Source organism: Bufo bufo, chromosome 10, assembly GCF_905171765.1.
Source record: "Bufo bufo chromosome 10, aBufBuf1.1, whole genome shotgun sequence".
NCBI lineage: Eukaryota > Metazoa > Chordata > Amphibia > Anura > Bufonidae > Bufo > Bufo bufo.
In genome coordinates this window covers 60,223,910-60,251,030 of record NC_053398.1, presented here as the reverse complement: position 1 = coordinate 60,251,030, position 27,121 = coordinate 60,223,910, and the positions used below count along the sequence as shown (strand labels likewise).

At 45.1% G+C, this 27,121-nt stretch overlaps 1 protein-coding gene across 2 annotated transcripts in view; it reads right to left on the bottom strand.

Annotated features, from left to right (window-relative positions):
* The window catches only part of FKBP2 (FKBP prolyl isomerase 2), a 55,815-nt gene that overhangs the window by 9,601 nt on the left and 19,093 nt on the right, over nucleotides 1-27,121 (bottom strand). For both annotated transcript variants that reach the window (XM_040409857.1, XM_040409858.1), the window contains exon 3: nucleotides 26,233-26,345. In XM_040409857.1, the coding sequence (XP_040265791.1) occupies nucleotides 26,233-26,345 (113 nt within the window). The remainder of the gene's footprint in view (nucleotides 1-26,232; nucleotides 26,346-27,121) is intronic.

Sequence of the window (27,121 nt, the reverse complement as noted above, 5' to 3'; positions counted from 1 at the left end):
CAGAGGACTCATACCTACCTGCTCCATGCGTCCATCTTCTGATCCCTGCACTCTTCTTCTGGATGGTCACATGTATAGTCACCGCTGAAGCCAGTCATTGACTGTAGCGGTGCAAGTGAACATGCCCATGCACCACCGGATGTAAACAGTGCGTGGACCGGAAGATGAAGACGAGGCAGCATGGTGCAGGGGAGCTTGAATCTTCTGCTTCAGGAGGCATGCTGTAGGCACTTGCTGAAAAATCATAACTGCAAAGCCCCTTCTTTGTCTCTCTTATCTGAAAGCACAGCAAGGCTGTCTCCTACTCCAGGGAAACAGTGGAGTCAGAGGTTCACACGCCATGCTCTTAAAGCCACAAGCGATCATTCAACCATCATGGGCAGAATTAATTTAGTAATATGTTTTCCTCAATAAGAAACCATTGAGCTACAGTAATCCCACGATTTACCCCGACTCATTTGGCTCGTCGGTCTGTGTGCGCTATCCACTGATTACACAGCCTCTTTGGAGATACAGAACCACATGATCATCAAAAGTACAAAAGTAGCTGATTTAGGTAGAGCCAGTGCTGTTAAATGGCTGGATGTCCAGTAGATATGGTCTAAGCCAGTCATGCTCAACCTGCGGCCCTCCAGCTGTTGCAAAACTACAACTCCCAGCATGCCCTAACAGCCTACAGCAGGGCATTGTGGGAGTTGTAGTTTTACAACAGCTGGAGGGCCGCAGGTTGAGCATGCCTGCTCTAAGCCAAGTTAAATAAAAGTAATTGTGAATAAGGTTCCAATGGATTACACCCAAGAACTCAGTCCAGTTATTGCTGTCCTCCTCCCACCCAGGGCCATGCGAGCATCCTTCTTCCTCCCTCATGCTTTTGCCCACCAATCCTTACAGTAAAATGGCACAGTTTTATGGGATTCGCTTGAAACAAAATGCAGAAGCTTCAGATTCATTCTGGGGACAACTTTTTGTGAAATTCGTAATAAACTCTAACACACTGCACTGACATAAGTATGCACCAAGCAACGTTGGCAGAGATTACAGCCTCCAGTCTTCTTGGGTATTATGCCAGTAACGTTTTAACATCTGGATTTAGGGATTTTGTGATATTCTTCTATGTAGAGCCTCTCATACTCTGCCAGGTCTGATGGGGGCCATTAGTGGGCAGCCATTTTCAGGATTCTAAAGAAATGTTCGATTGGGTTCAGGTCAGGGCTCTGGCTGGACCACTCAAGGACATTCACAGAGCTGTCCCTAAGCTACTCCTGTATCATATTGTGTGTTTAGGGTCATGGTCTTGTTGGAAGGTGAACCTTCAGCCCTGGCTGAGGTCCAGGATGCTCTGGATCAGGTTTTCATTAAGCACATTTCTGTACTTTGCTCCATTCAGCTTTTCCTCACACCTGATCGGTCTCCCTGTCCCAGCTGCTGAACCCCCCCCACAGCATGCTTTACTGTATGGGTGGTGAGCAGTGCCAGGTTTCCTCCAGAATTGAGGCTAAAAAGTTAAACCTTGGCTTCATCAGACCAGAGAATCTTGTTTGCAGTATATAGTATGTCGTTTTAGTCTCAAATGTGTCATTGTCACACGTGGTAATAAGAATAAAAGCCCCAAACTGTCTTACGTCATTTTTCTCTCTCAAAGAATGTACATCTTAACGGGATGTAGTGAGCAATTTGAACGCATTTGTGTTTTGCAAAAATTAATGCACAGCAGAAGGTGCAAAAATAAAAAAAAAATTTCCACGGATATGCCATTTTAGTGCCCAATAAGTTGTGCCCAGCATATGCCAGTGTGAAAAGTTAAGTAAGCCCTCTTATTATGCCGTTTTCTTGTTTGAGGAACACCCTACTTGTGGCCCTAATCTACTGCCTGGACATACAACAGGGCTTAGAATTAGAAGGGGCACCATGCGCATTTGAAGCCCAATGTGGCGATTTTCTCATTTTGTGCGGACAAGTGTAGAGACTCTGGGATAAAATAATAAAAGGAACCCCTAAGAAGTGACCCCATTTTGGAAACTATAGTATGCTGCTGAAGCTATTGAGGGGGAAGGGGGAGTGAGCCACAGGTAATTTGCAGAAATTAATATGCAGCAGACCATGCAAAAATTACAACTATAATTTTTCCACAGATATGGCATTTCAGTCCCCAATATGTTGTACCCAGCAGGTGCCATCTAAGACACACGACACCCCTTAAATTGTAAGGTGGGTTTTAGGAGATACAGAAATGCCATAAACGTAGACGTAAACTGCTGTTTGGGTACGCTGCAGGATTGAGAAGGGAAAGGCCGCCTTTTGGCTTTTGCATGGTGGAGCTTAGCAGTATGATGGGGCACCCCAGTCATAACTTTGGGGCCCCGGAAATGCCAAATCCATCTGTTCCTCACTTACAGTTGACCGGAGTTCTGGGGGCATGTAAACCGCTCTGAAGTCTGCCGAGACGTCCTGTCCAATCAGAGTCTGCCCCTTTGTCATGCATTTATGTGACCAGAGAATACAAGCCATAGTCCATGTACTCCACAGAGGCTACAATGAAGGTGATCATCTGGGAAAAGGCGCTGTTGGTAGGGCCAACCATCACTCCACAGGCAACAAAAAACACCAACCAGGCTGATCAGTTACACAAGGAGCATGATTCAAGTAACAGACAGCGGACCACCATTTCCTTCTCTGCACTACACCCTTTGAAAGCTTGTGCCTATGCGATGCCCTCCTGTGCGACTGATTAACCTGGCTGAGGTTTTTGTCCTGCCTTGTCCAGCGAGCTAGATCAGGGAGCAGGTGGTATTGGCCGCACTTACCATGTCATATATGACGGCCTTCAATAGTCTTGTGCTCATAGAACAACAATTAAAGGCGAGTTTCCTTAATCTGCGATGTACAGCCTACACTACCATGACATACCAAATCTATAGGCGCTACTCCCCCAAACAGGCTATGCTCTCAGTAAGCGATATCACTAACCTTTGTCCCTAATATACAACTGCCCCTCCCCCAGTTCTTCATCGTTATCATCTTAATTCATCCTGCTTCTATCTCTGACTGCACACAGCATTTGCACAATAAATACACTGATTTTTAGCTTCTGGTTTCTTCTCTGGACATATCCATCATGACCCAAGTAAGCGGAGTATATCCAGGGAAGAAACCAGGGGATAAAGCCATAGTAGGTTTAATGTACACAGTTTCTGCAGCATAGAGACAGAGGCAGGAAGGACATGGCCTCTGAGCTCAATGTCATACAGGGGCACAAAGGACACGCCGCCACTTCCTGAAACTTCTCAGTGTCTCTGCTGCTAGAAACAGACTTTACATAACCAGCAGGAGACAGCAACTTAGCATGAAGGGAGACCCCTAGTGGCCAGCAAGACAGTTATTTTTGTTAAATAAAATCATTTACATTTTTGTTATTTAGGACACTGACACAATTTTTCTTTTTGTACATGTCTCTACATCCCATTATACTTAAGCGACATCCAGATCCCATCATACTGCTCTCCAGTCCCCATCATCAAGTGTTCCCATCGCCTCTCCCAAGGCCCTGCAATATTCACACATGTCCCAGACTGGGCCCCCTACGCATCATGACAGTCTCCAGTATCCTCACAGCAGATACTTAATTTACTGTGAATCACGGAACACAAACTATATACTATAAGAAAACTGTCATGCTGCGCAGGAAGGATAACACAAGAGACAACCTCTCTCCACTGCCTGCAATGCTGATAGTCACGATGGCAGGCATCACTGGAGAGGCACAGCACAGAGAAGACGAGAGCAGTCGGTGCACTGCGCTCCTCTGTGAGGTACACACTAATCGCTGTGCATGCACGAAGTGGAAATCAGTCAGCAGGAAACCTGACACTAAGGCCTCTTGCACACAAAACGTATTTTCTTTCCATGTCCGTTCCGGTTTTTTTGCAGACCGTATACGGAACCATTCATTTTAATGGGTCAGCAAAAAAAAACAAAAAAACAAAAAAAAACGGAAGGTACGCCGCATGCATTCAGTTTCCGTATTACCGTTCCACAAAAAAAAAAAAAATAGAACATGTCCTATTATTGTCCGCATTACGGACAAGGATAGTACTGTTCTATTAGGGGCCAGCTGTTCCATTCCGCAAAATATGGAATGCACACGGCTATCATCCGGATTTTTTGCGGCCCGCAAAATACATACAGTCGTGTGCAAGAGGCCTAACACTGACAGATGCTCAGGCCCCTCCCTCTCCATGCCCAGTCTCTGTCTGTCCCCTGCAACCTAAATAGTTATGGCCCTGGGTAATAATACAGTTCCTATTTTTGTACATAAAAACATGCTATTTGATAAAGTGTACTCTATCGAAGATGTCCATAAATTACACACCAGCAGAATATTGCCATGTTTTAAAATAGACATGGACTCACTGAATAAGGCCGTAATATTAGCACTTTACAAAGCTTTGGAGCGGCCATGTCTGGAATATACAGTTCAGTTCTGGGTTCCAGTACATAGAAAGGATGCCCTGGAGCTAAAAAGTACAAGCAGAACAACCAAACGGACAACCAACATGGAGGATTCTACCTTTGTAGAAAAATTAAAAGAAGTCTTAAAAAGTGACATATGAGGATGGGGGGTTGACATAATTTTCAAACATATAAATGGCCGGTACAAAAAAAAAAAAAAGTGTCTGAAGGTTCTCATTTATCCAGGTCATGGTATATCTGTAAAGAATAAATAAAGGCAACTGGACTTACTGTAGATTTCTTGAAAACGTTTCACTCGTTCTTCCAACGAGCTTTCTCAATTCTGAGTGACTGTACAAGAATTCTCTGGGAATAAATATGTAACTGAATCAACATCTGGTAATTATACCCAGCATGGGGTCAGAGGTCATTATACCCAGCATGGGGTCAAAGGTGTTGATTCCATTATCCTAATTGGAGTCAGTAGGTGATAATGACCTCCCAGAAAAAGGTGTCAAGACAGCATTGTATGTGGCAGACAATAGATGTCTAACCCCCCCACCTCTATTCAAGCTTGGCTTCTCCATTTTTACGTAGATGGCATCCTCCACACCTCGTTTGTACCAATCGGCCTCCTTATCCAAAACACGTACTTGACTGTCTTCAAAGGTGTGCCTGTTTCTTTTAGATGTAAGTACACGGCTGAAGCATAGAAGAGCCAAAACCTCTGGTCAAGATTCAGCCGTGTACTTACATCTAAAAGAAACAGGCACACCTTTGAAGACAGTCAAGTACATGTTTTGGATAAGGAGGCCGATTGGTACAAACGAGGTGTGGAGGATGCCATCTACGTAAAAATGGAGAAGCCAAGCTTGAATAGAGGTGGGGGGGTTAGACATCTATTGTCTGCCACATACAATGCTGTCTTGACACCTTTTTCTGGGAGGTCATTATCACCTACTGACTCCAATTAGGATAATGGAATCAACACCTTGCTGGGTATAATTACCAGATGTTACTTCAGTTACATATTTATTCCCAGAGAATTCTTGTACAGTCACTCAGAATTGAGAAAGCACGTTGGAAGAACGAGTGAAACGTTTTCAAGAAATCTACAGTAAGTCCAGTTGCCTTGATTTATTCTTTACAGATAAATAAAATTAATGGACAAAAATTCTCTCAAAAACACAAAGGAGCACTGCCTCCATCTGAAAAGAAAGTGGTTCAGTCACCAGAGGAGACCAGACTATCTCAGATGCTTTGTTAAACTGTTAAAGGGCTGTCCGATACCTAAAGCCTTTTTAATTATGGTCTTGATAAGTCTTGACTTGGAAGTGATTAGCATAAAGAAAGAAAAAGCCAGTCACCTATTCACCGGTGCTCTTTTCCATCACTGAGGGTCTGGTCCCCGCTGCTTTAGGTTCCCTTATAGCCTGGAATTGTGACATCCTGTCCATTGTCATGTGCGCTGCTGTAGCCTTTCATTGGCCTCAGCAGTCACATGCCACTTGAGGTCACATCACTGCTGGGGATAGTGAATGGCTGCATGTAACAATGGACTGGACGTCAAACTTCTGGACCACGGGGGACCAGAAGCAGCGGCGATGAGACCATTGGCACTGGAACAGAATGCCAGGAAATGGGGGAGTGGCTTTTAGGTTATGCTAAATAGGTGGTGCCTGCACAAACCACAGGATCACCTGAAGAACGAGCGTTTTGCTCATTCATCGGGTAATTGGCGGCACATTTAGATGGTCAGATTATCGGGAAAGAGCTCCCGATAATCTGGACGAATATTGGTTAGTCTAAATCCACTTTAAGAACCAAAAAATGTAATGCCTTCTTGGTGATGCATTCTTTAAGTGCCGCTCTTTAACCACCTCCGGACCGCTGTACGCACAGACGCGTCCTGGAGGTGGTTGATTCATTCCTCCTGGACGCGCCGGCGCGTCCTCCCGCGAGACGCGAGATTTCCTGTGAACGCGCGCACACAGGCGCGCGCGCTCACAGGAACGGAAGGTAAGAGAGTTGATCTCCAGCCTGCCAGCGGCGATCGTTCGCTGGCAGGCTGGAGATGTGTTTTTTTTAACCCCTAACAGGTATATTAGACGCTGTTTTGATAACAGCGTCTAATATACCTGCTACCTGGTCCTCTGGTGGTCCCATTTGTTTGGATCGACCACCAGAGGACACAGGTAGCTCAGTAAAGTCCCACCAAGCACCACTACACTACACTACACCCCCCCCGTCACTTATTAACCCCTTATTAGCCCCTGATCACCCCTAATCACCCCTGATCACCCCATATAGACTCCCTGATCACCCCCCTGTCATTGATTACCCCCCTGTCATTGATCAACCCCCTGTAAAGCTCCATTCAGACGTCCGCATGATTTTTACGGATCCACTGATAGATGGATCGGATCCGCAAAACGCATCCGGACGTCTGAATGAAGCCTTACAGGGGCATGATCAATGACTGTGGTTATCACCCCATATAGACTCCCTGATCACCCCCCTGTCATTGATTACCCCCCTGTAAAGCTCCATTCAGACGTCCGCATGATTTTTACGGATCCACTGATAGATGGATCGGATCCGCAAAACGCATCCGGACGTCTGAATGAAGCCTTACAGGGGCATGATCAATGACTGTGGTTATCACCCCATATAGACTCCCTGATCACCCCCCTGTCATTGATTACCCCCCTGTAAAGCTCCATTCAGACGTCCGCATGATTTTTACGGATCCACTGATAGATGGATCGGATCCGCAAAACGCATCCGGACGTCTGAATGAAGCCTTACAGGGGCATGATCAATGACTGTGGTGATCACCCCATATAGACTCCCTGATCACCCCCCTGTCATTGATTACCCCCCTGTCATTGATCACCCCCCTGTAAAGCTCCATTCAGACGTCCGCATGATTTTTACGGATCCACTGATAGATGGATCGGATCCGCAAAACGCATCCGGACGTCTGAATGAAGCCTTACACGGGCGTGATAAATGACTGTGGTTATCACCCCATATAGACTCCCTGATCACCCCCCTGTCATTGATCACCCCCCCTGTCATTGATCACCCCCCCTGTCATTGATCACCCCCCCTGTCATTGATCACCCCCCCTGTCATTGATCACCCCCCCTGTCATTGATCACCCCCCCTGTCATTGATCACCCCCCCTGTCATTGATCACCCCCCCTGTCATTGATCACCCCCCCTGTCATTGATCACCCCCCCTGTCATTGATCACCCCCCCTGTCATTGATCAACCCCCTGTCATTGATCACCCCCCTGTCATTGATCACCCCCCTGTCATTGATCACCCCCCTGTAAGGCTCCATTCAGACATTTTTTTGGCCCAAGTTAGCGGAATTATTATTTTTTTTTCTTACAAAGTCTCATATTCCACTAACTTGTGACAAAAAATGAAATCTCACATGAACTCACCATACCCCTCACGGAATCCAAATGCGTAAAATTTTTTAGACATTTATATTCCAGACTTCTTCTCACGCTTTAGGGCCCCTAGAATGCCAGGGCAGTATAAATACCCCACATGTGACCCCATTTCGGAAAGAAGACACCCCCAGGTATTCCGTGAGGGGCATATTGAGTCCATGAAAGATTTAAATTTTTGTCCCAAGTTAGCGGAACGGGAGACTTTGTGAGAAAAAAATAAAAAATATCAATTTCCGCTAACTTGTGCCAAAAAAAAAAAATTTCTATGAACTCGCCATGCCCCTCATTGAATACCTTGGGGTGTCTTCTTTCCAAAATGGGGTCACATGTGGGGTATTTATACTGCCCTGGCATTCTAGGGGCCCCAAAGCGTGAGAAGAAGTCTGGTATCCAAATGTCTAAAAATGCCCTCCTAAAAGGAATTTGGGCCCCTTTGCGCATCTAGGCTGCAAAAAAGTGTCACACATCTGGTATCGCCGTACTCAGGAGAAGTTGGGGAATGTGTTTTGGGGTGTCTTTTTACATATACCCATGCTGGGTGAGATAAATATCTTGGTCAAATGCCAACTTTGTATAAAAAAATGGGAAAAGTTGTCTTTTGCCAAGATATTTCTCTCACCCAGCATGGGTATATGTAAAAAGACACCCCAAAACACATTCCCCAACTTCTCCCGAGTACGGAGATAGCAGATGTGTGACACTTTTTTGCAGCCTAGGTGGGCAAAGGGGCCCATATTCCAAAGAGCACCTTTCGGATTTCACTGGTCATTTACCTACTTACCACACATTAGGGCCCCTGGAAAATGCCAGGGCAGTATAACTACCCCACAAGTGACCCCATTTTGGAAAGAAGACACCCCAAGGTATTCCGTGAGGGGTATGGCGAGTTCCTAGAATTTTTTATTTTTTGTCACAAGTTAGTGGAAAATGATGATTTTTTTTTTTTTTTCATACAAAGTCTCATATTCCACTAACTTGTGACAAAAAATAAAAACTTCCATGAACTCACTATGCCCATCAGCGAATACCTTGGGGTCTATTCTTTCCAAAATGGGGTCACTTGTGGGGTAGGTATACTGCCCTGGTATTTTAGGGGCCCAAATGTGTGGTAAGGAGTTTGAAATCAAATTCTGTAAAAAATGACGAGTGAAATCCGAAAGGTGCTCTTTGGAATATGGGCCCCTTTGCCCACCTAGGCTGCAAAAAAGTGTCACACATCTGGTATCTCCGTACTCAGGAGAAGGTGGGGAATGTGTTTTGGGGTGTCATTTTACATATACCCATGCTGGGTGAGATAAATATCTTGGTCAAATGCCAACTTTGTATAAAAAAATGGGAAAAGTTGTCTTTTGCCAAGATATTTCTCTCACCCAGCATGGGTATATGTAAAAAGACACCCCAAAACACATTCCCCAACTTCTCCTGAGTACGGAGATACCACATGTGTGGCACTTTTTTGCAGCCTAGGTGGGCAAAGGGGCCCATATTCCAAAGAGCACCTTTTGGATTTCACTGGTCATTTACCTACTTACCACACATTAGGGCCCCTGGAAAATGCCAGGGCAGTATAACTACCCCACAAGTGACCCCATTTTGGAAAGAAGACACCCCAAGGTATTCCGTGAGGGGCATGGCGAGTTCCTAGAATTTTTTATTTTTTGTCACAAGTTAGTGGAAAATGATGATTTTTTTTATATTTTTTTTTTTTTCATACAAAGTCTCATATTCCACTAACTTGTGACAAAAAATAAAAACTTCCATGAACTCACTATGCCCATCAGCGAATACCTTGGGGTCTCTTCTTTCCAAAATGGGGTCACTTGTGGGGTAGTTATACTGCCCTGGCATTCTAGGGGCCCAAATGTGTGGTAAGGAGTTTGAAATCAAATTCTGTAAAAAATGACCAGTGAAATCCGAAAGGTGCTCTTTGGAATATGGGCCCCTTTGCCCACCTAGGCTGCAAAAAAGTGTCACACATCTGGTATCTCCGTATTCAGGAGAAGTTGGGGAATGTGTTTTGGGGTGTCTTTTTACATATACCCATGCTGGGTGAGAGAAATATCTTGGCAAAAGACAACTTTTCCCATTTTTTTCTACAAAGTTGGCATTTGACCAAGATATTTATCTCACCCAGCATGGGTATATGTAAAATGACACCCCAAAACACATTCCCCAACTTCTACTGAATACGGAGATACCAGATGTGTGACACTTTTTTGCAGCCTAGGTGGGCAAAGGGGCCCACATTCCAAAGAGCACCTTTCGGATTTCACTGGTCAGTTTTTACAGAATTTGATTTCAAACTCCTTACCACACATTTGGGCCCCTAGAATGCCAGGGCAGTATAACTACCCCACAAGTGACCCCATTTTGGAAAGAAGAGACCCCAAGGTATTTCGTGATGGGCATAGTGAGTTCATGGAAGTTTTTATTTTTTGTCACAAGTTAGTGGAATATGAGACTTTGTAAGAAAAAAAAAAAAAAAAAAAAAAAAAAAAATCATCATTTTCCGCTAACTTGTGACAAAAAATAAAAAGTTCTATGAACTCACTATGCCCATCAGCGAATACCTTAGGGTGTGTACTTTCCGAAATGGGGTCATTTGTGGGGTGTTTGTACTGTCTGGCCATTGTAGAACCTCAGGAAACATGACAGGTGCTCAGAAAGTCAGAGCTGCTTCAAAAAGCGGAAATTCACATTTTTGTACCATAGTTTGTAAACGCTATAACTTTTACCCAAACCATTTTTTTTTTACCCAAACATTTTTTTTTTATCAAAGACATGTAGAACAATAAATTTAGAGCAAAATTTATATATGGATGTCATTTTTTTTGCAAAATTTTACAACTGAAAGTGAAAAATGTCATTTTTTTGCAAAAAAATCGTTAAATTTCGATTAATAACAAAAAAAGTAAAAATGTCAGCAGCAATGAAATACCACCAAATGAAAGCTCTATTAGTGAGAAGAAAAGGAGGTAAAATTCATTTGGGTGGTAAGTTGCATGACCGAGCAATAAATGGTGAAAGTAGTGTAGGTCAGAAGTGTAAAAAGTGGCCTGGTCTTTCAGGGTGTTTAAGCACTGGGGGCTGAGGTGGTTAAAGTGCACATATTTGAATTATACGAGAACTGAACCAGAAGGGAACCAAGGGTTCTTTACAACCATTGTAAAGAAGGTTTATGCCTCTCTTAATCTTCCTCCCTACTGTCAAAACCGCTGCACCCAGCAAAGAAATATTTCTCCATCCATCTCCTCAGCTCTGTTTCTTAACATAAAAAAAAGTCTCTCTCCAAACACACTCAGCCACATCATGCTCTCCCCTACTTCCACCTACAAACACTTTCTTTGCTTCTCCTAATTGCTGGCAATATATCTCCAAATTCAGGTGCTCCACTATCATATCTACCTCCCACTATCAATCTCCTTCTACAACCTTCTGGAACGCCTCAAATCTTAAAAATATTTACCTGGCCACTGCTCCCCCTGTCCCTCTTGCAGGAGCAATAAGGAACCTCACTCTGTCTGCAATAAACGTTCATACATTCAAGACCTTTTCATCTCTCACAAACTTTACATTCTAGGTTTAAAAGAAACATGGCTGACACGCTCCGACACTTCCTCCACTGCTGCACTCTTATAGCGGATTTCATTTTACTCACACCCCCCCCCCCCAAAATGGCAGCAAACGTGCTGGAGGAGTTGGTCTTCTATCAGACAACTGCTCCTACAGCCTAACTCGACTGCCACCCTCCATTATTCTCCCTTCATTGGAAGTACACTCTGTCCAAATCTACTCTCCCTCCAACCTCCACGTAGCTATCATCTACCGTTCACAAGAACCAGCCACCATCTTTCTTGACCACATCAACACCTGGCTCCTACACTTTCTTTCTGTTGACATCCCCACCATCATCATGGGTGACCGACCTCTCCATTGACACATGCCACTCAGCTCCCTCTAAGGCTACTTTCACACTCGCGTTTGGTGCGGCTCAGTCATGGATCTGCACAGACTGATCCGTTCAGAACGGATCCGTTTGTATCATCTTTAACATAGCCAAGACGGATCAGTCTTGAACACCATTGAAAGTCAATGGAGGACGGATCAGTTTTCTATTGTGCCAGAGAAAACGGATCTGTCCCCATTGATTTACATTGTGTGCCAGGACGGATCCGTTTGGCTCAGTTTCGTCAGATGGACACCAAAACTCTGCTCTTCTAAATTTACACCTTCAGCCTGGGAGAGCTCATAGAGTCCCCTGGATTTCCATCACTTTTATGCTGATGACAAGCAAATTTACATCTCTGGTCCAGATATCACCGTACTATCCAGAATCCCACAATGTATCTTCTATATCCTCCTTCTCCACTCGCTTTCTACAACTTAACATAGATAAAACAGAATTTATCATCTTTCCCCCATCTCACTCAACCCCTCCAACAGACCTATCTATCACGATCAATGGCTGCACACTCCGCCCTGGAAACCAAGTCCGCTGCCTTGGAGTGACCTTTGATGCTGTCCTTCAAACCGCACATCAAAGCCATTTCAACCACCTGCTGCCTCCAACTCAAAAATATCTCTTGCATCTGCTCATTCCTCAGCAAAAATGCTTGTACATGTCCTCATCATCTCCCGCCTAGACTACTGTAACTTTCTCCTATGTGGCCTCCCAATCTATCCACCTGTGTATGTCATTAAAAGATAGTGACATCTACAGTACCCCGTCCCTTTAACAGTGACTTCCACAGCAGCAGCCCCTTTATTAGTGACCTCCACAGTACCCAGTCTCGTTAACAGTGATTTCCACAATAACCTGCCCCTTAACAGTCACCTCTACACAGCTCTGTTCCCTTAAAACGTGACCTCCACAACACCTTGCCCCCTTAACAGTGAAATATTAAAGACAGTCAGTGACATAATTATTATTCCCGAGCAGCACAACCCGGCTCCACTTCTGGATTCATTAGCATTAAAAACAGACTAATGTCAACGGTAATGAGGTGCACCTGCTGTCTGTAAAGGGCCCGAGCCTTCTAGATTACCCGATTACCGCCCTGCACTGTGGTAAGCCACTCGTCACAGACATGCATCGGTGACAGCCATTATGCTCCGGTATATTCCATAAGAATTATACTTTATGAATTCCAAATTTTTATAGAAAAAGAAAATATATGCATAAGCGGGGTTTTCCTGGAAAAAATTGCTGCAGTCAGATTGTGCTGACAGCTAATAGGAAAATATAAAATGTAGAAGGAACAATATTTTTTTTTGTGGTGCATTCGTTTTAAGCCTGTGGCTCTAAAGCAATTAATGTTCTTCAAGCTTTCCCACATAAGCTTTTTTTATAGGATACTTGAAAAAAGTACCGGAAATGGAGCCTTCAGAAATCTATGTGCTTGTCGCTCCATTCAAATGAAAGGAACAGATTTTCAGTCGCAGAAAATTCTACAACAAAATCTGCAGTGTGAGAAAGCACCCGTATGCTCCAGACTGCAAGCACAGCTCCATGGGGCTCGAAGAAGGTGATCCCCATCCTCTATCTGGTCTCCCTGGCACTCCACTGCCATCTTTTTCAGGGTAAGTTCACACTTGCCCGCGACAGTTTCAACATCTTTCACGATCACTTTTAATGAGAATGCACAAGTATGCAAAAGCCCATAGCAACCAATCACAGGACACCTTTAATTTAGAACTACTCTGGAAACATGGAAATTGTACTGTGATTGGTTGCAGTGGGCTGCAATGTAATTTCTGTTAGGCCAGACACACACAAGCAAGTTGAATGCGAGAAACTTGCAGCGTGTGGCAGTCAGGAGTTCCCGTTCAGAACTCTGCTCCTCTGACAGGATCGCAGGATAAAGATTTATAATGCTCTGTCCCTGCGAGACCTGGAATCTACTGAATTACACTGACAGCATTACGTTATTGTAATTTAGTAGATTCCAAGTGTCTCAGGGTAACACAGCATTATAAATCATTATAATGCTGTGCGGTCCTGTCAGAGGAGATGAGGTCAGAATGGGATCTCGCACTGCTGCATGCTGTAAGTTTCTAGCATTGAACTCGCTTGTCTGTGTATGGCTTTAGACACTATATACACCCTCCTCCAGGCCTCCCCCTATATACACCCTCCTCCAGGCCTCCCCCTATATACACCCTCCTCCAGGCCTCCCCCTATTTCCCCTCCTCCAGGCCTCCCCCTATTTCCCCTCCTCCAGGCCTCCCCCTATTTCCCCTCCTCCAGGCCTCCCCCTATTTCCCCTCCTCCAGGCCTCCCCCTATATCCCCTCCTCCAGGCCTCCCCCTATATCCCCTCCTCCAGGCCTCCCCCTATATCCCCTCCTCCAGGCCTCCCCCTATATCCCCTCCTCCAGTCCTCCCCCTATATCCCCTCCTCCAGTCCTCCCCCTATATCCCCTCCTCCAGTCCTCCCCCTATATCCCCTCCTCCAGTCCTCCCACTATATCCCCTCCTCCAGTCCTCCCACTATATCCCCTCCTCCAGTCCTCCCTCTATATCCCCTCCTCCAGGCCTCCCTCTATATCCCCTCCTCCAGTCCTCCCTCTATATCCCCTCCTCCAGTCCTCCCTCTATATCCCCTCCTCCAGTCCTCCCTCTATATCCCCTCCTCCAGTCCTCCCTCTATATCCCCTCCTCCAGTCCTCCCTCTATATCCACTATATCCCCTCCTCCAGTCCTTCCACTATATCCCCTCCTCCAGTCCTCCCTCTATATCCACTATATCCCCTCCTCCAGTCCTCCCTCTATATCCCCTCCTCCAGTCCTTCCACTATATCCCCTCCTCCAGTCCTCCCTCTATATCCACTATATCCCCTCCTCCAGTCCTTCCACTATATCCCCTCCTCCAGTCCTCCCTCTATATCCACTATATCCCCTCCTCCAGTCCTTCCACTATATCCCCTCCTCCAGTCCTTCCACTATATCCCCTCCTCCAGTCCTTCCACTATATCCCCTCCTCCAGTCCTTCCACTATATCCCCTCCTCCAGTCCTCCCACTATATCCCCTCCTCCAGTCCTCCCACTATATCCCCTCCTCCAGTCCTCCCACTATATCCCCTCCTCCAGTCCTCCCACTATATCCCCTCCTCCAGTCCTCCCACTATATCCCCTCCTCCAGTCCTCCCACTATATCCCCTCCTCCAGTCCTCCCACTATATCCCCTCCTCCAGTCCTCCCACTATATCCCCTCCTCCAGTCCTCCCACTATATCCCCTCCTCCAGTCCTCCCACTATATCCCCTCCTCCAGTCCTCCCACTATATCCCCTCCTCCAGTCCTCCCACTATATCCCCTCCTCCAGTCCTCCCACTATATCCCCTCCTCCAGTCCTCCCACTATATCCCCTCCTCCAGTCCTCCCACTATATCCCCTCCTCCAGTCCTCCCACTATATCCCCTCCTCCAGTCCTCCCACTATATCCCCTCCTCCAGTCCTCCCACTATATCCCCTCCTCCAGTCCTCCCACTATATCCCCTCCTCCAGTCCTCCCACTATATCCCCTCCTCCAGTCCTCCCACTATATCCCCTCCTCCAGTCCTCCCACTATATCCCCTCCTCCAGTCCTCCCACTATATCCCCTCCTCCAGTCCTCCCACTATATCCCCTCCTCCAGTCCTCCCACTATATCCCCTCCTCCCTCTATATACAGTATAAATACTCCTCCAGTCCTCCCACTATATCCCCTCCTCCCTCTATATACAGTATAAATACTCCTCCAGTCCCTCCTCTATATACACTATAGAGGACTGAAGGAGAATATCTAGTGTATATCTGCAGCCCTCTACATACAGGACACCCCTTCTATATACAGTGCACCCCCAACAGAAAAATAAAATGTTACTGCTAAAAAACAAAAAGTAGTGATTATAATCAATAATGGTCAATAAAGTTGAAATAATGGAGATGATTTTGCCATAATCACTCAGCACATACGGTGTAGCTGACACACTTTACATTCTGTGTACACGCCCCGAAAATTGAGTGGTTGGTTAGAATAAGAAAAGCAGAAAGAGGGTCGCTCAGAGATCAGATTAAAAAAGAAAGGTCTGAGTGCCAAAAAACCTACAAACCCAGGCTTTTACTGGCATACAACACTACTTACTAAAAGATATAAAAAGAACAAACAAGAATAAAATGAAATATGTCCTTTACAGAAATAAACTGCACCTGCAACGCAATACTGACTCAGACAAGGCTGGCATTAGGATTTTCTGCTAGGCTCATCATAGACTGCTTACACAAAGCTATGAGGGTTATCTGGGCAGGAATGCAGCACGAGCCAGGTGGGCCGGGGGAGATGTAAACAGCACCTCGTATCTTTGGGTTATGTGAACTTTTGTTTAGTATTTTTGTCACGATTGTTACTTTTGTCAGAGCTTTCAGTCAAAACAAATGTAAAGTGAGCACAACCAGGATACGTCTTTACCAAGAAATAACAGATGCGCAAAAGTAGACAAGACTCATGTTCACCGGTAATATAATTATATATATTCTAAAAATTTTATAAACCCCTTAATGGATATGTTTGGAATTTAAAGAAGTTCTCCACCTTTTAGATACGGAGGACCTATCCTCTAGATCCCCTACTGATGCCTCTCTGCATTTCAGCAGCCACACGTGGCTATATGAGGCTTAGTTAGATGAGAGACAACATTTTTCCCCACAGTGTGTTACAAATAAGTAATTTAAACTTAGATATTTTTTCCTACTTGAATATAAAAAAAAAATTTGGGGCTTTTTCTATAAATGTTTTATACCATTCACATTTTACACATCATAAACGGCTACATGAATCCACATTGTTATTATGGTCATGTGGACAGGTAATATATGTAGGGTTTTTGCACTAAATAATGTATTTTATAATATACAATTGTGTGCCCTAACTGCAGGCTTAGTGTACAGACAGCCCTGGAGTCCAGTCTAGATCCTTAGGGCCGACTGCATAAGGGTTCCCCAGACCCCGATTCATGTCAGCGGAAATCCTGATCCGAGAAGTGTGCCTGCCTCCTTTGATTGCTGCGGTCAAGAGAGAGTGTGGCATGATTAAAGGGTTAAACAGCTGTAATTGGAGGTTTGGGATTATTATTATATACTTGATGTAACATACATTCTGACAGGAACATGTTAAAGGGCACCTAAACCTTTTACTTTCTATGGATCTGTACTTCACATGCTCGAATAGCTGAGCAGAGCCCATGAAAGCCAATGGTGCAGAAGAGGACAGTGGTCGGCTGCAGGCGTCACATGCTGTGTACCCAGAAGTCACAGCTGCAGTCTGAACAAGAAGTGACAGGAGGACTGGACCAGCGGTATAGACAATAGCACCAGGGAAGGGAGCCTTAATCATCCCAGACAACCCCTGTAATGTCCAAGCACCCGACGACTCCATGCAATTTACATTTGTATTATGTTAAAATGATGAAATTTGCCGGTGTGGGTTTAAAGGGGTGAGCCCTATTTTTGAGGGGGGGAAGAAACACTATGGGGGAGATTTATCAAACTGGTGTAAAGGAAAACTGGCTTGGAAGATAGATAGAATCTGACGGGTTGCTATGGGCAAATAAAGTCAGTTTTACATCAGTTTTGATAAAGCTATCCCTATTTTCTTTAACTTTTATTTTAATGCACTTATATAGCGCTACTATATTAAGCAGCGCTTTACAGACATTAGCATCTAGCTGTCCCCAATGGGGCTCACAATCTAAGTTTTTTTATTTTATTGATTTTTACATTTTACTGTGTTTATTACATTTACTATGAGGACACAGCTCATCAAGGAACATATTATCTGTGTTCTGCCCATGTACAGATTGCTGCTAACTCATGGTGACAGCCCCCAGATGTCTGTTACTGGTGACCTGCACGCAGAGACAGGTAGACTGCCTCCAGCTATGAACACCGAGTGCAGGGTTTCTTATAAAGAACTGATTATTTCCATTCCTGGTCACAGTTCAGGACCAGGCTACTGACATGACAGCATCCGATCACAGCACGTCATGCAGTGCCATCAACCTCATCACGTAAAGAGTCCATTGATTTGTTTGGTGTGGAGTGGTTAAAGGCTGCTGCAAAAAAACATTTGGTAGCCATTAGGGTATTGAAGTTTTTTTTTTTGACAAATTACATTTAGCATCTATCCGCAGGATAGGCAATACATTTCTGGTTGCTGAGAACCTCACAGATCACTAAAATGATCTGCATTCAATGGCTATGGGGCTGATGGAAAAAGCGGCTTCCATCAGCTCCAAAGATACTGAATGGAGCGGCAGGGTCTGTTCAAATGCTTCCTCAATGTGCTTGTGAGGAGACACGAGGGCATAGGCCTTGGGATGGTCCCAGTGGTGGGGACCAAAGTTATCATCCCTATGGACTGATGTTAAATGTGAGGGAAACTGAAATCTGTGCCTTGATTTCAATGGCTACAGAGTAAGGCCTCATGCACACAGCCGTTTTGCGGCCGTTCCGTGCATTGGGGACCACAATTTGCGGTCCCCAATGCACAGGCAAATCCATGCGGCGGCCTGGACGGATCCATCCGAACATGCGGTGCGGAGGCATGGACAGAAACACCACGGAAGCACTCCGTAGTGCTTCCGTTCTGCACCGCAGTTCCGGATTGTGGACCCATTTAAGTGAATGGGTCCACATCTGTGATGCGGGGAGCACACGGCCGGCGGCCGCATACCCATACTGTGGACTCGCTGTTTGCAGGCCACAACCGGGCAATGGCTGTGTGCATGAGGCCTTATACTTGATTTTTCATGGGGTGGTGCTGCAGAGGACAGTTAGGCTCAGTATGGCTGCAAAGGAAGAAGAGAATGACCATGAAGAAAGGATGGATCACTTACATGTTATTAAAGGGAACCTGTCACCATGAAAATGCCAAGTAGGCAGGCAGCATGTTATAGACCAGGAGAAGCTGAGCAGATTGATATATACGGTAGTTTTGTGGGGAAAGATTCAGTAAAACTTGTATTTTACACATTTAAAGTCCTGCTCATTCTGGGCTTTGAAGTCCAGGAGACGGTCCTATCAGTGACAGCTCTCTGTATACACAGTCATGGAGGGAAGGCTGTCAGTCACTGATAGGACCGACTCCTGGACTTCAGAGCCCAGAATGAGCAGGAATGTACAGTAAATGAAATAAAAGTTACACTAAATCTTTCCCCACAAAACCATATATCAATCTGCTCAGCTCCTCCTGATCTATAACATGCTGTCTGCAGCCTAAATCACCACGTTCAACGTGACAGGTGCCCTTTAAAAGACAACAGGAGACTGGAGCGCAGTCCTCTACTGGAAGCTGTAGCCACTTTTCCCAGCTGATGTAAGGGTGAGCTTGCTTTTCTACCTCTTAAAAAGTCTATGTCACGTAACCATAAAAAGGGCTTTTTCGCATGGACACCATCCCTCAGTTTTGAATTGCAATAAAATGAGAATAAGGAGAGACGGTTGGGTTGGTTTTGTGGGTACTATTTCATTAAAAATCATTAATTTAAAGGACACTAAATGTTTTGCCTGCAACATATTTTTAACGTGTCACTATTATAAGACAAGTGGCTGAGGAATTGGTAAAATACCCATGAAGGGTTAAAACAGAATGCAAGCCAAGATATGATGTACGCTGCTCCCAATGTCCTTCTAAAAATAATGAGTGGGTGGCATTTCAGGGGGAGACCTGTTCGTCAGGACTCTACTCCAACCAGTCGCGTCAAGTATTCAATATATGGAACACTGAATAACCTAACATGACAAGGATCCAAAGGAATACACAGAAGAAAAGTAGCACTTGTGCTGACATCCATCATCAGCAGAGAGGATGGGTGAAAAGTCATCTCCGAGCAGGGCTGATTACAGACGACCATGTGCATAAAGCTACGGCCCATTACCAGCTCACTGAACATGGACACGTGTACACGTGGCTCTGTACCGGCCTAAATGATTCATTGTGCTGCACTTACCAGTGTAGAACATGATATTGTGCTGCCAGCCATCAGGACGCTGCCAGCACTTGAACAGATGCCAGGGGTAGGTAGAGCTGGACATGGTCAATTTGAAAATATAGAATCAACGCAAAAAAGGCTAAGAGAGGGATCCATCAGATTTCCATCTGGGTTCCAGTACTTTTTGCTGCAAAGAATTGTGCTCCAGATTGCGCCATTCTTCCCGCCAAACACATACATGCATAAGAACGTAAATGCAAACTGAGCCTAAGGGAGCATTCACACGACCGTGTTTTTCTTCCGTGTCCGTTCCGCAAATTTTTGCGGACAATGCACGGACCCATTCATTTCTATGGGTCCGCAAAAATTGCTGAATGCCTTTCATTGTCATCCGTGTGCTGTCCGTTCCGTGTGTCTGTTCCTTTTATTTTAGAACATGTCCTATACTTGGCCGCAAATTGTGGTCCGTGGCCTCATAGAAAGTCAATGGGTCCGTAAAAAAAACTGATAGTACACGGAAATGCATCCGTATGTCATCCGTTTTTTGCGGACCCCTGGACTGAAAACATTCTAGGAAACCCCATTAAATTTTTGGGCGGACAGTGAAAAAGGATGACACACGGAAGCACCACGTCCGTATTATACAGACTTGCGGAATGGAAACAGAAAGATAACTGAAGACATATAGAACACACGGATCCGTGATTTGCAGACCGGAAAACCAACACAGTCGTGTGAATGCTCCCTTACTCTATAGAAATTTCCTTACTGCTTTTTTAGCTATGCTTTATATCTGCTATAAAAAAAAACTTCAGAAAATAGCATTTATTATGCAGAGAGAGTTTCCATGGTTACGACCACCCTGCAGTCCAGCAGCAGTGGCTGTGCTTGTACACTATAGGAAAAAGCTCCCACGGTCCCGGTCACCAGAGAGGCTGGCATTTATTCTTATAGTGTGCAAGCACGACCACCGCTGCTGGATTACAGGGTGGTCTGTAACCATGGAAACGTGCAGTGTGGAAAAATGAACCAAGCCAGCAAAGGAGACAATATGGATAATAACAGTACATTAGTAAGTGCCTTGTATTAACTTCCTCTACATGATAAGTGACACAACCCCCCGGGAACTATCAGCCATGTACATATGTATACACACTTAGGCCTCATGCACACAAACATTTTCGGTTTGCATTTTTTACGGAGCAAATGCAGACCCTTTCATTTCTATGGGGCTGCAAAAAATGTGGACAGCACGTGAATGTTATATGTGTGCTGTCCACATCCATTTATCATGTAGAGGGAGTTAATACCAGGCACTCACTAATGTATTATTATCCATATTGCCTCTTTTGCTGGCTGTAATCATTTTTCTATCACATTGTACACTGCTGGTTTCCATGGTTACAACCACCCTGTAATCCAGCAGTGGTGGTCGTGCTTTCACACTATAAGAATAAATGCCAGCCTTTTTTCTATAGTGTACAAGCACAGCCATGCTGCTGGACTGCAGGGTGGTCGTAACCATGGAAACTTTCTCTGCATAATAAATGCTATTTTCTGAAGTGGCAAAACCCCTTTAAGGCAGAATTTTGGATCTAAAAATCAACATGATGATAAATGAGGAGATTCAAATTAAATGGCTTGTCTAGGATTTTGATATTGATTGACTAGCCTCAGGATAACCCATCAGATTGGAGGCATGTCTGACCCCCCACACCTCCACCAATAGGCTGTTACCTTGTAGCTCTGGAACTACACTGCGCCGTCCATTGTGTAATAGACCAAGCTCGTTACTTCCAGCTCTGTCCACTACACAATGGATGGAGCGGTGTAGTTCCAGCGCTGGAAACTGCGGCAGAATAGGTGATCTTCACCATTTAGAGACTGATGGCCTGTCTTGGGGATAGGACATCAATATAAAAAAACCTGGACAACCCCTTTAAAAGGGTTGCTGAAACCAGAAAGGTGCGTCAGCCGTTGTCAGTGTACTCTGTACCTTTGGATTTATCTACCCCGCTTTGCTTTTCCAGCATGCAGTGTACAGACTCATAGGAAGTATTTGGGATCCATACACACAATGGAAGAGCCAAGCAGAGCCGATGACACCCGAAGGTATAGAGTGCTCTGAGAAGTGCCGCTGCACCTTTGTGGTTTAAGCAAAGGTTTAGGTCCTCTTTAAGGGGTTGCCAAATTTAGATATCCAATCTTGTAATAACCCATTAGGAAAACCAGTTTGTGATATTATAGATAACGGCGGGTGTCCGGCGCCCCGCCGATCAGCTGTTTAAAGAGATTGCAGTGCCTTTACCTCTTACCTGCTCGATACAGTATTTTGATTTCAATAGGAAGGCTATATGGAAATTTGACAAAAACTTTCTTGATCTTACAGGACAGAACCTGATCTGATTGCAGCCCACGATTGTGTATGAACGTTGTCACGATGGGGAGTGCGGGAAACCCCCCACCGTATAATGAAGGGTATGCGGGGAAGCAGCTAGGCCAGGATGCTGGGATCAGGTCACATCCTAAAGCGTCCCTAATCCTCGCCCTAACTCCTCACTGTATGAACGGACTTGGATGGTAGGACGGCTCATACCCAGGATACCTAGAACCCCTAGTTGCCCTGATAATCCCAAACATAGGAGCAGGAGACAGACGACCTGTTCTTCCAAGATACGGAAGAGCAGGAGTCTCTGCAGGCCTAACAGCAAGGAAAGGGAGCCAAGTGGAACGGCAGGTAAGTATCCAGTGGCGGGAATAACCACTGAACCAAGAAATATAATATAATATATATATATATGCCCTGGTTGGCCAGGATGGAGAATGGGGAAAGCGGAAAGGGGATGTGTGCGAGAGATATACACACACACACATACTAACTGCCCATTTTTGGTGCCCCCTCTATAGCCAAATCCTCCTGCAGGCACATTCCAACGTGCCTGCAAAAGGGCGATGCCGCCAAGATAGCTGGACAATTATGTCCAGGTGCGGCTACTTCAAAAGACAGGGGATCAATAATGATTCCCTGCCTTTTGATAACATCTCCAGAGGTATGTACATATACCTCTGGAGATGCGCAGTCACAGAAGATGCGCACTGTGGGACGCGTGGGCTGGTGCGGTGATGCCAAATCGTCGTGCCAGCCCACGTGTCCTTGCCTGCAGGGTGCTGCAGCAAGGAAAGATGGTTGAGAGCGCAGCCAGGTTTAAATACCCCGGACGTGCGACACCAAAAAAAAAAAAAAAAGAAAGAATACCCCCTACCACCCACATAGGAGGAAGACCTTCTCCCCCCCAGGAGAGCGCAGTCAGCGCTGCGCTAACCCCACACCCCCCAGATGAAGGAGAGCGCAGCCGGCGCTCAGGGGAGTGACCCCTGACCCTCTGCAAGCATTCCCCAGATGAGAAAAGCGCGTGCGACGATCAGAAGAGCTGAGTCCCGACCTACCTCTCAGAAGCAGCCCCCATGGAGGAAAGGAAGAGCTGATGAGGCAGGCTGCGCTGTGTTAGAGGCAGGAGAACAGGAAGAGCCCAGGCGGCACTGAGACAGCCCCTGGAATGGCTAAGTATCGCTTTCCCTGCCTTCTCCTTAACCCCTGCTGCAGTAACCCCTTCAAGGCTACTGCATTAACCTCTGCTGTAACCCCTGCTGTCCTGAACCCCAGCATTAACCCATGAACCCTTGCTGGGCTGTATTAACCCTGTATTTCACTGTCCTGCAGGTCCTTAACCCCTGCAGTCCCAGCCAACCCTGCATTAACCCTTGCAGGACCACACCTACTCCTGGCATACATTGTGTTCCATGGCCTGCATGTATGTTAACCCTTGCAGTGCCACAATTGTGTTAATCCCTTGTACCCCATACAGACAGTGTGTAGCCAGGTGGGTGGGTTGCTGGTATTTATATGTATGCAAGTGTAATGTTTAGGTAGATTTTGTGGTGGAATTGTGTAAAATAATGTACTGTGTGTAGTGTAGTTAGCATTGTGTTTTTTGTAGTGCTATTACTGTACTGTGGTGTGTGCGTCTATATGTGTATATATTTAAACCATTGATAAAATATATTTTTACTGTAAACTTGTTGTTGTGTTAATATTCCTTTATTATTCATAATACACTGTTTATAGTTTTTTTTGTAGCCGCCGTAGTAGCAGTAGTAAGTCGCACGTAGTTTAGTTCAGTGTAGTGTAAGGCAATAGAGGTGTAACTAGTTAGCTAGAAAATTAGCTAAGAGGTACTTCCTTTTATTGTATAAATAGGCGGAGTCATCAACAGACGACTTGTGCCCATTTATGAATATAAATGGAGATTACCCAAAATATCAATAATTAATATCTCCTTTTACACCTGCCGCAGCTGTTAGACGGCACAACAGAAGACCACACAAAGGTGAACTGGAACAAACGTACTGCAATCCAAGCACCAAACGGATGCAGTACGTACTGACACACAGGAACCAGCACTCCAGGAACAGCTCACAAACTTGACTTTTGGGTTCACCCCTCCAGGAAACCATGGAGCCCCCTTCCGGAGGAACAACAAACAGGGTACGACTTGCATACATGCCGGACATAAAACGCCAACTGACTAGACATGTAACAACAACAACAACAACACACCAAACCCTGTACATAAACCCACACAGGTAAGCTAGGGGAACATGGAGGATGGAATGGGAAGACATCGCTGGAGACCTCAATGTCCCACTAGGTGGCCCGCACACTGGAAGATGGAACAACCAGACAAGGAGCATAACTCCAGCACACACCAAGGCTGGAGTATAACTGATTCCTGGCCTTAAAGAGGACCTTTCACCGATCCTGACATTGTGAACTAAGTATCATGACATATACAGCGGCGCCCAGGGATCTCACTGCACTTTTCTATTATCCCTGGGTGCCGCTCCGTTCTCCTGTTATGTACTCCGGTATGTTCGGGGACTTGGTTATAGTAGGAGGAGACTTAGGGGACTTGGTTATAGTAGGCGGAGTCTGTCCTTGTTCTGCTGGGCGTCTCCTTCTCCCAGGCTGTAGCGCTGGCCAATCGCAGCACAGAGCTCACAGCCTGGGTGGTTTTTTTCTCCCAGGCTGTGAGCTCTGCACTGCGAATGGCCAGCGCTGCAGCCTGGGAGAAGGAGACGCCCAGCAGAACAAGGACAAACTCCGCCTACTATAACCAAGTCCCCGAACATACCGGAGGACATAACGGGAGAACGGAGCGGCGCCCAGGGATAATAGTAAGTGCAGTGAGATCCCTGGGCGCCGCTGTATATGTAATGATACTTGGTTCACAATGTCAGGATCGGTGAAAGGTCCTTTTTAAGCCACAGGTATAAGAAGCACCCAGCAAGGTAGTTAACTCCTCCAGCACCAGAGGAACCAGGAGAATAAGGGGAGAAAAGCACATACAAGCCGACATCAACACGTTGCCCCTGGCTACCGGAATGTACGGCAACCGTGTCACAGCGCACAACACCGAGGTCGTGACAAACGTTCGTTCCCCCGATCTTTTCCCAGTGTAATCATGCCGACCATCTTCTGACAAACAAGCAAACACTCATTCATTGGGTAATTGCATCTTTTATGCAGTATTAAAAATGTTAATTTGTAGGCAGCAATATTGCGCCATGTAAATCGGGGGATGTGCTGCCAAAAAATAAAAACCGTATGTGGACAAAATCATATTAGTGATCAACTGCTGACAAACTATTGAGTTATTGCATATACATGCAGGTAATGAGCACCAATCAGCGCTCATTACCAGGCAGAATTATCTGTATTTGTAAAAGGACCTTTTAGTCTAGTAAAAATAATGAATTCTCTTCACTCTGGTGTCATGGGCTCTGCTTTTACAGGATTTGTGGCAGAGATTTTGGATGTCATTGGCTTATCTGTTCTTCAGGATAGTGCAGCAGGCTATAGTATTCTGCCCATCAGGGGCAATGAACAGATCCTTAGATACTTTTCATTACTGCTGAAAACACTTTGGGGCACATTTATTAAGACCAACATTTTAGACCCCGGTTTTAATAAGGCCCTGCACTGATGGTGGATCGGGTAAGTTATGTAGAGGCGCCGGCCTCTACATAACTTCAGTGTATCCACTGCCAATTCTAAATGCAAGATAGCTTCTTTGCTGTCTTACATCTACCAGGCATAGAAAACTATGAACGCGATGGGCCCGCAGGGCTGTCCCCTTCTCTGCCCACTTTTTTAGACCTGGTGTGAGGGGATGTGCAACATGGTGTGCACCAGAATCTGCGCCAGATATATTCCACAAAAGTGGCGTATATCTGTTCATAAATTACCCACTTAATTCCTACATATTAATGTGCCAGATAAAACATACCCTAGTAAACCTTGGTCCCAGCCCTTGATGACCTGTCCAGTGCCCAGTGTGAAGGTGAATGGCTGATTTCTGGATACGCTGCTATCAAACTCTGTGCCGTCCTCCAACTTCCCCTGCAAAGAAATAGCGAAAGTTTACAGGACTGAGCATATTGGAAGTATTTCTGCAAATGTATAATATTTCAAACAGCCTAATAAAGACGATCTGCCCAATTAGGAAGGATTTAGTAGATTGCTGACAGGAGATAATGCCCAGGAGACCCATCCAGTCTGTTTAGCCCAATTAACATCATAGAACTTGCTTCTCTACCCTCATTTTTATATCGAGGATGAGGAGGAAAAAATAAAAACATTTTTTTTAAATAATCTCTTTGCTGACATTTACCCGTATTCAATTAGTGAACCAAGAGTGAATAGAACCTGAACACAAAGTCAAATGTAAGGCCCTGTCCACACCATGTTTAAATGCCATTAGTTTATTAGTGCATTGTACTCATTATGAGCTATAAATCATTTTTTCAATTGGTCTTTATCACAAATATGGAACCCTTTTCTCTGTACAGAGCTGAGATGCTCTAACAGAGGGATCTGAATTTTCTCTCTGCTCCGTCAGCCAGCTATGGCTTAATATTTTTTTTTAATAAAGACCAACTAAAAAGTTATTTTTAGCCCCCAATGAGTAAAATGCAACAAAACAAATTGCCCTGAAGGTGAACATAGACTAACTATAGGTTTCATAGTATATTATTTTTTTTAAACACTTTACCTTAACTGTTCATTCAGATGCACTTAAAAATATCAATTTTTTGTTAAATAATGTGTACAAAAGTCCAAGGAGTTTATTCATCTATGAGTCTAAAGAGCAGATCAACTCGTTGACCACTTGCTTC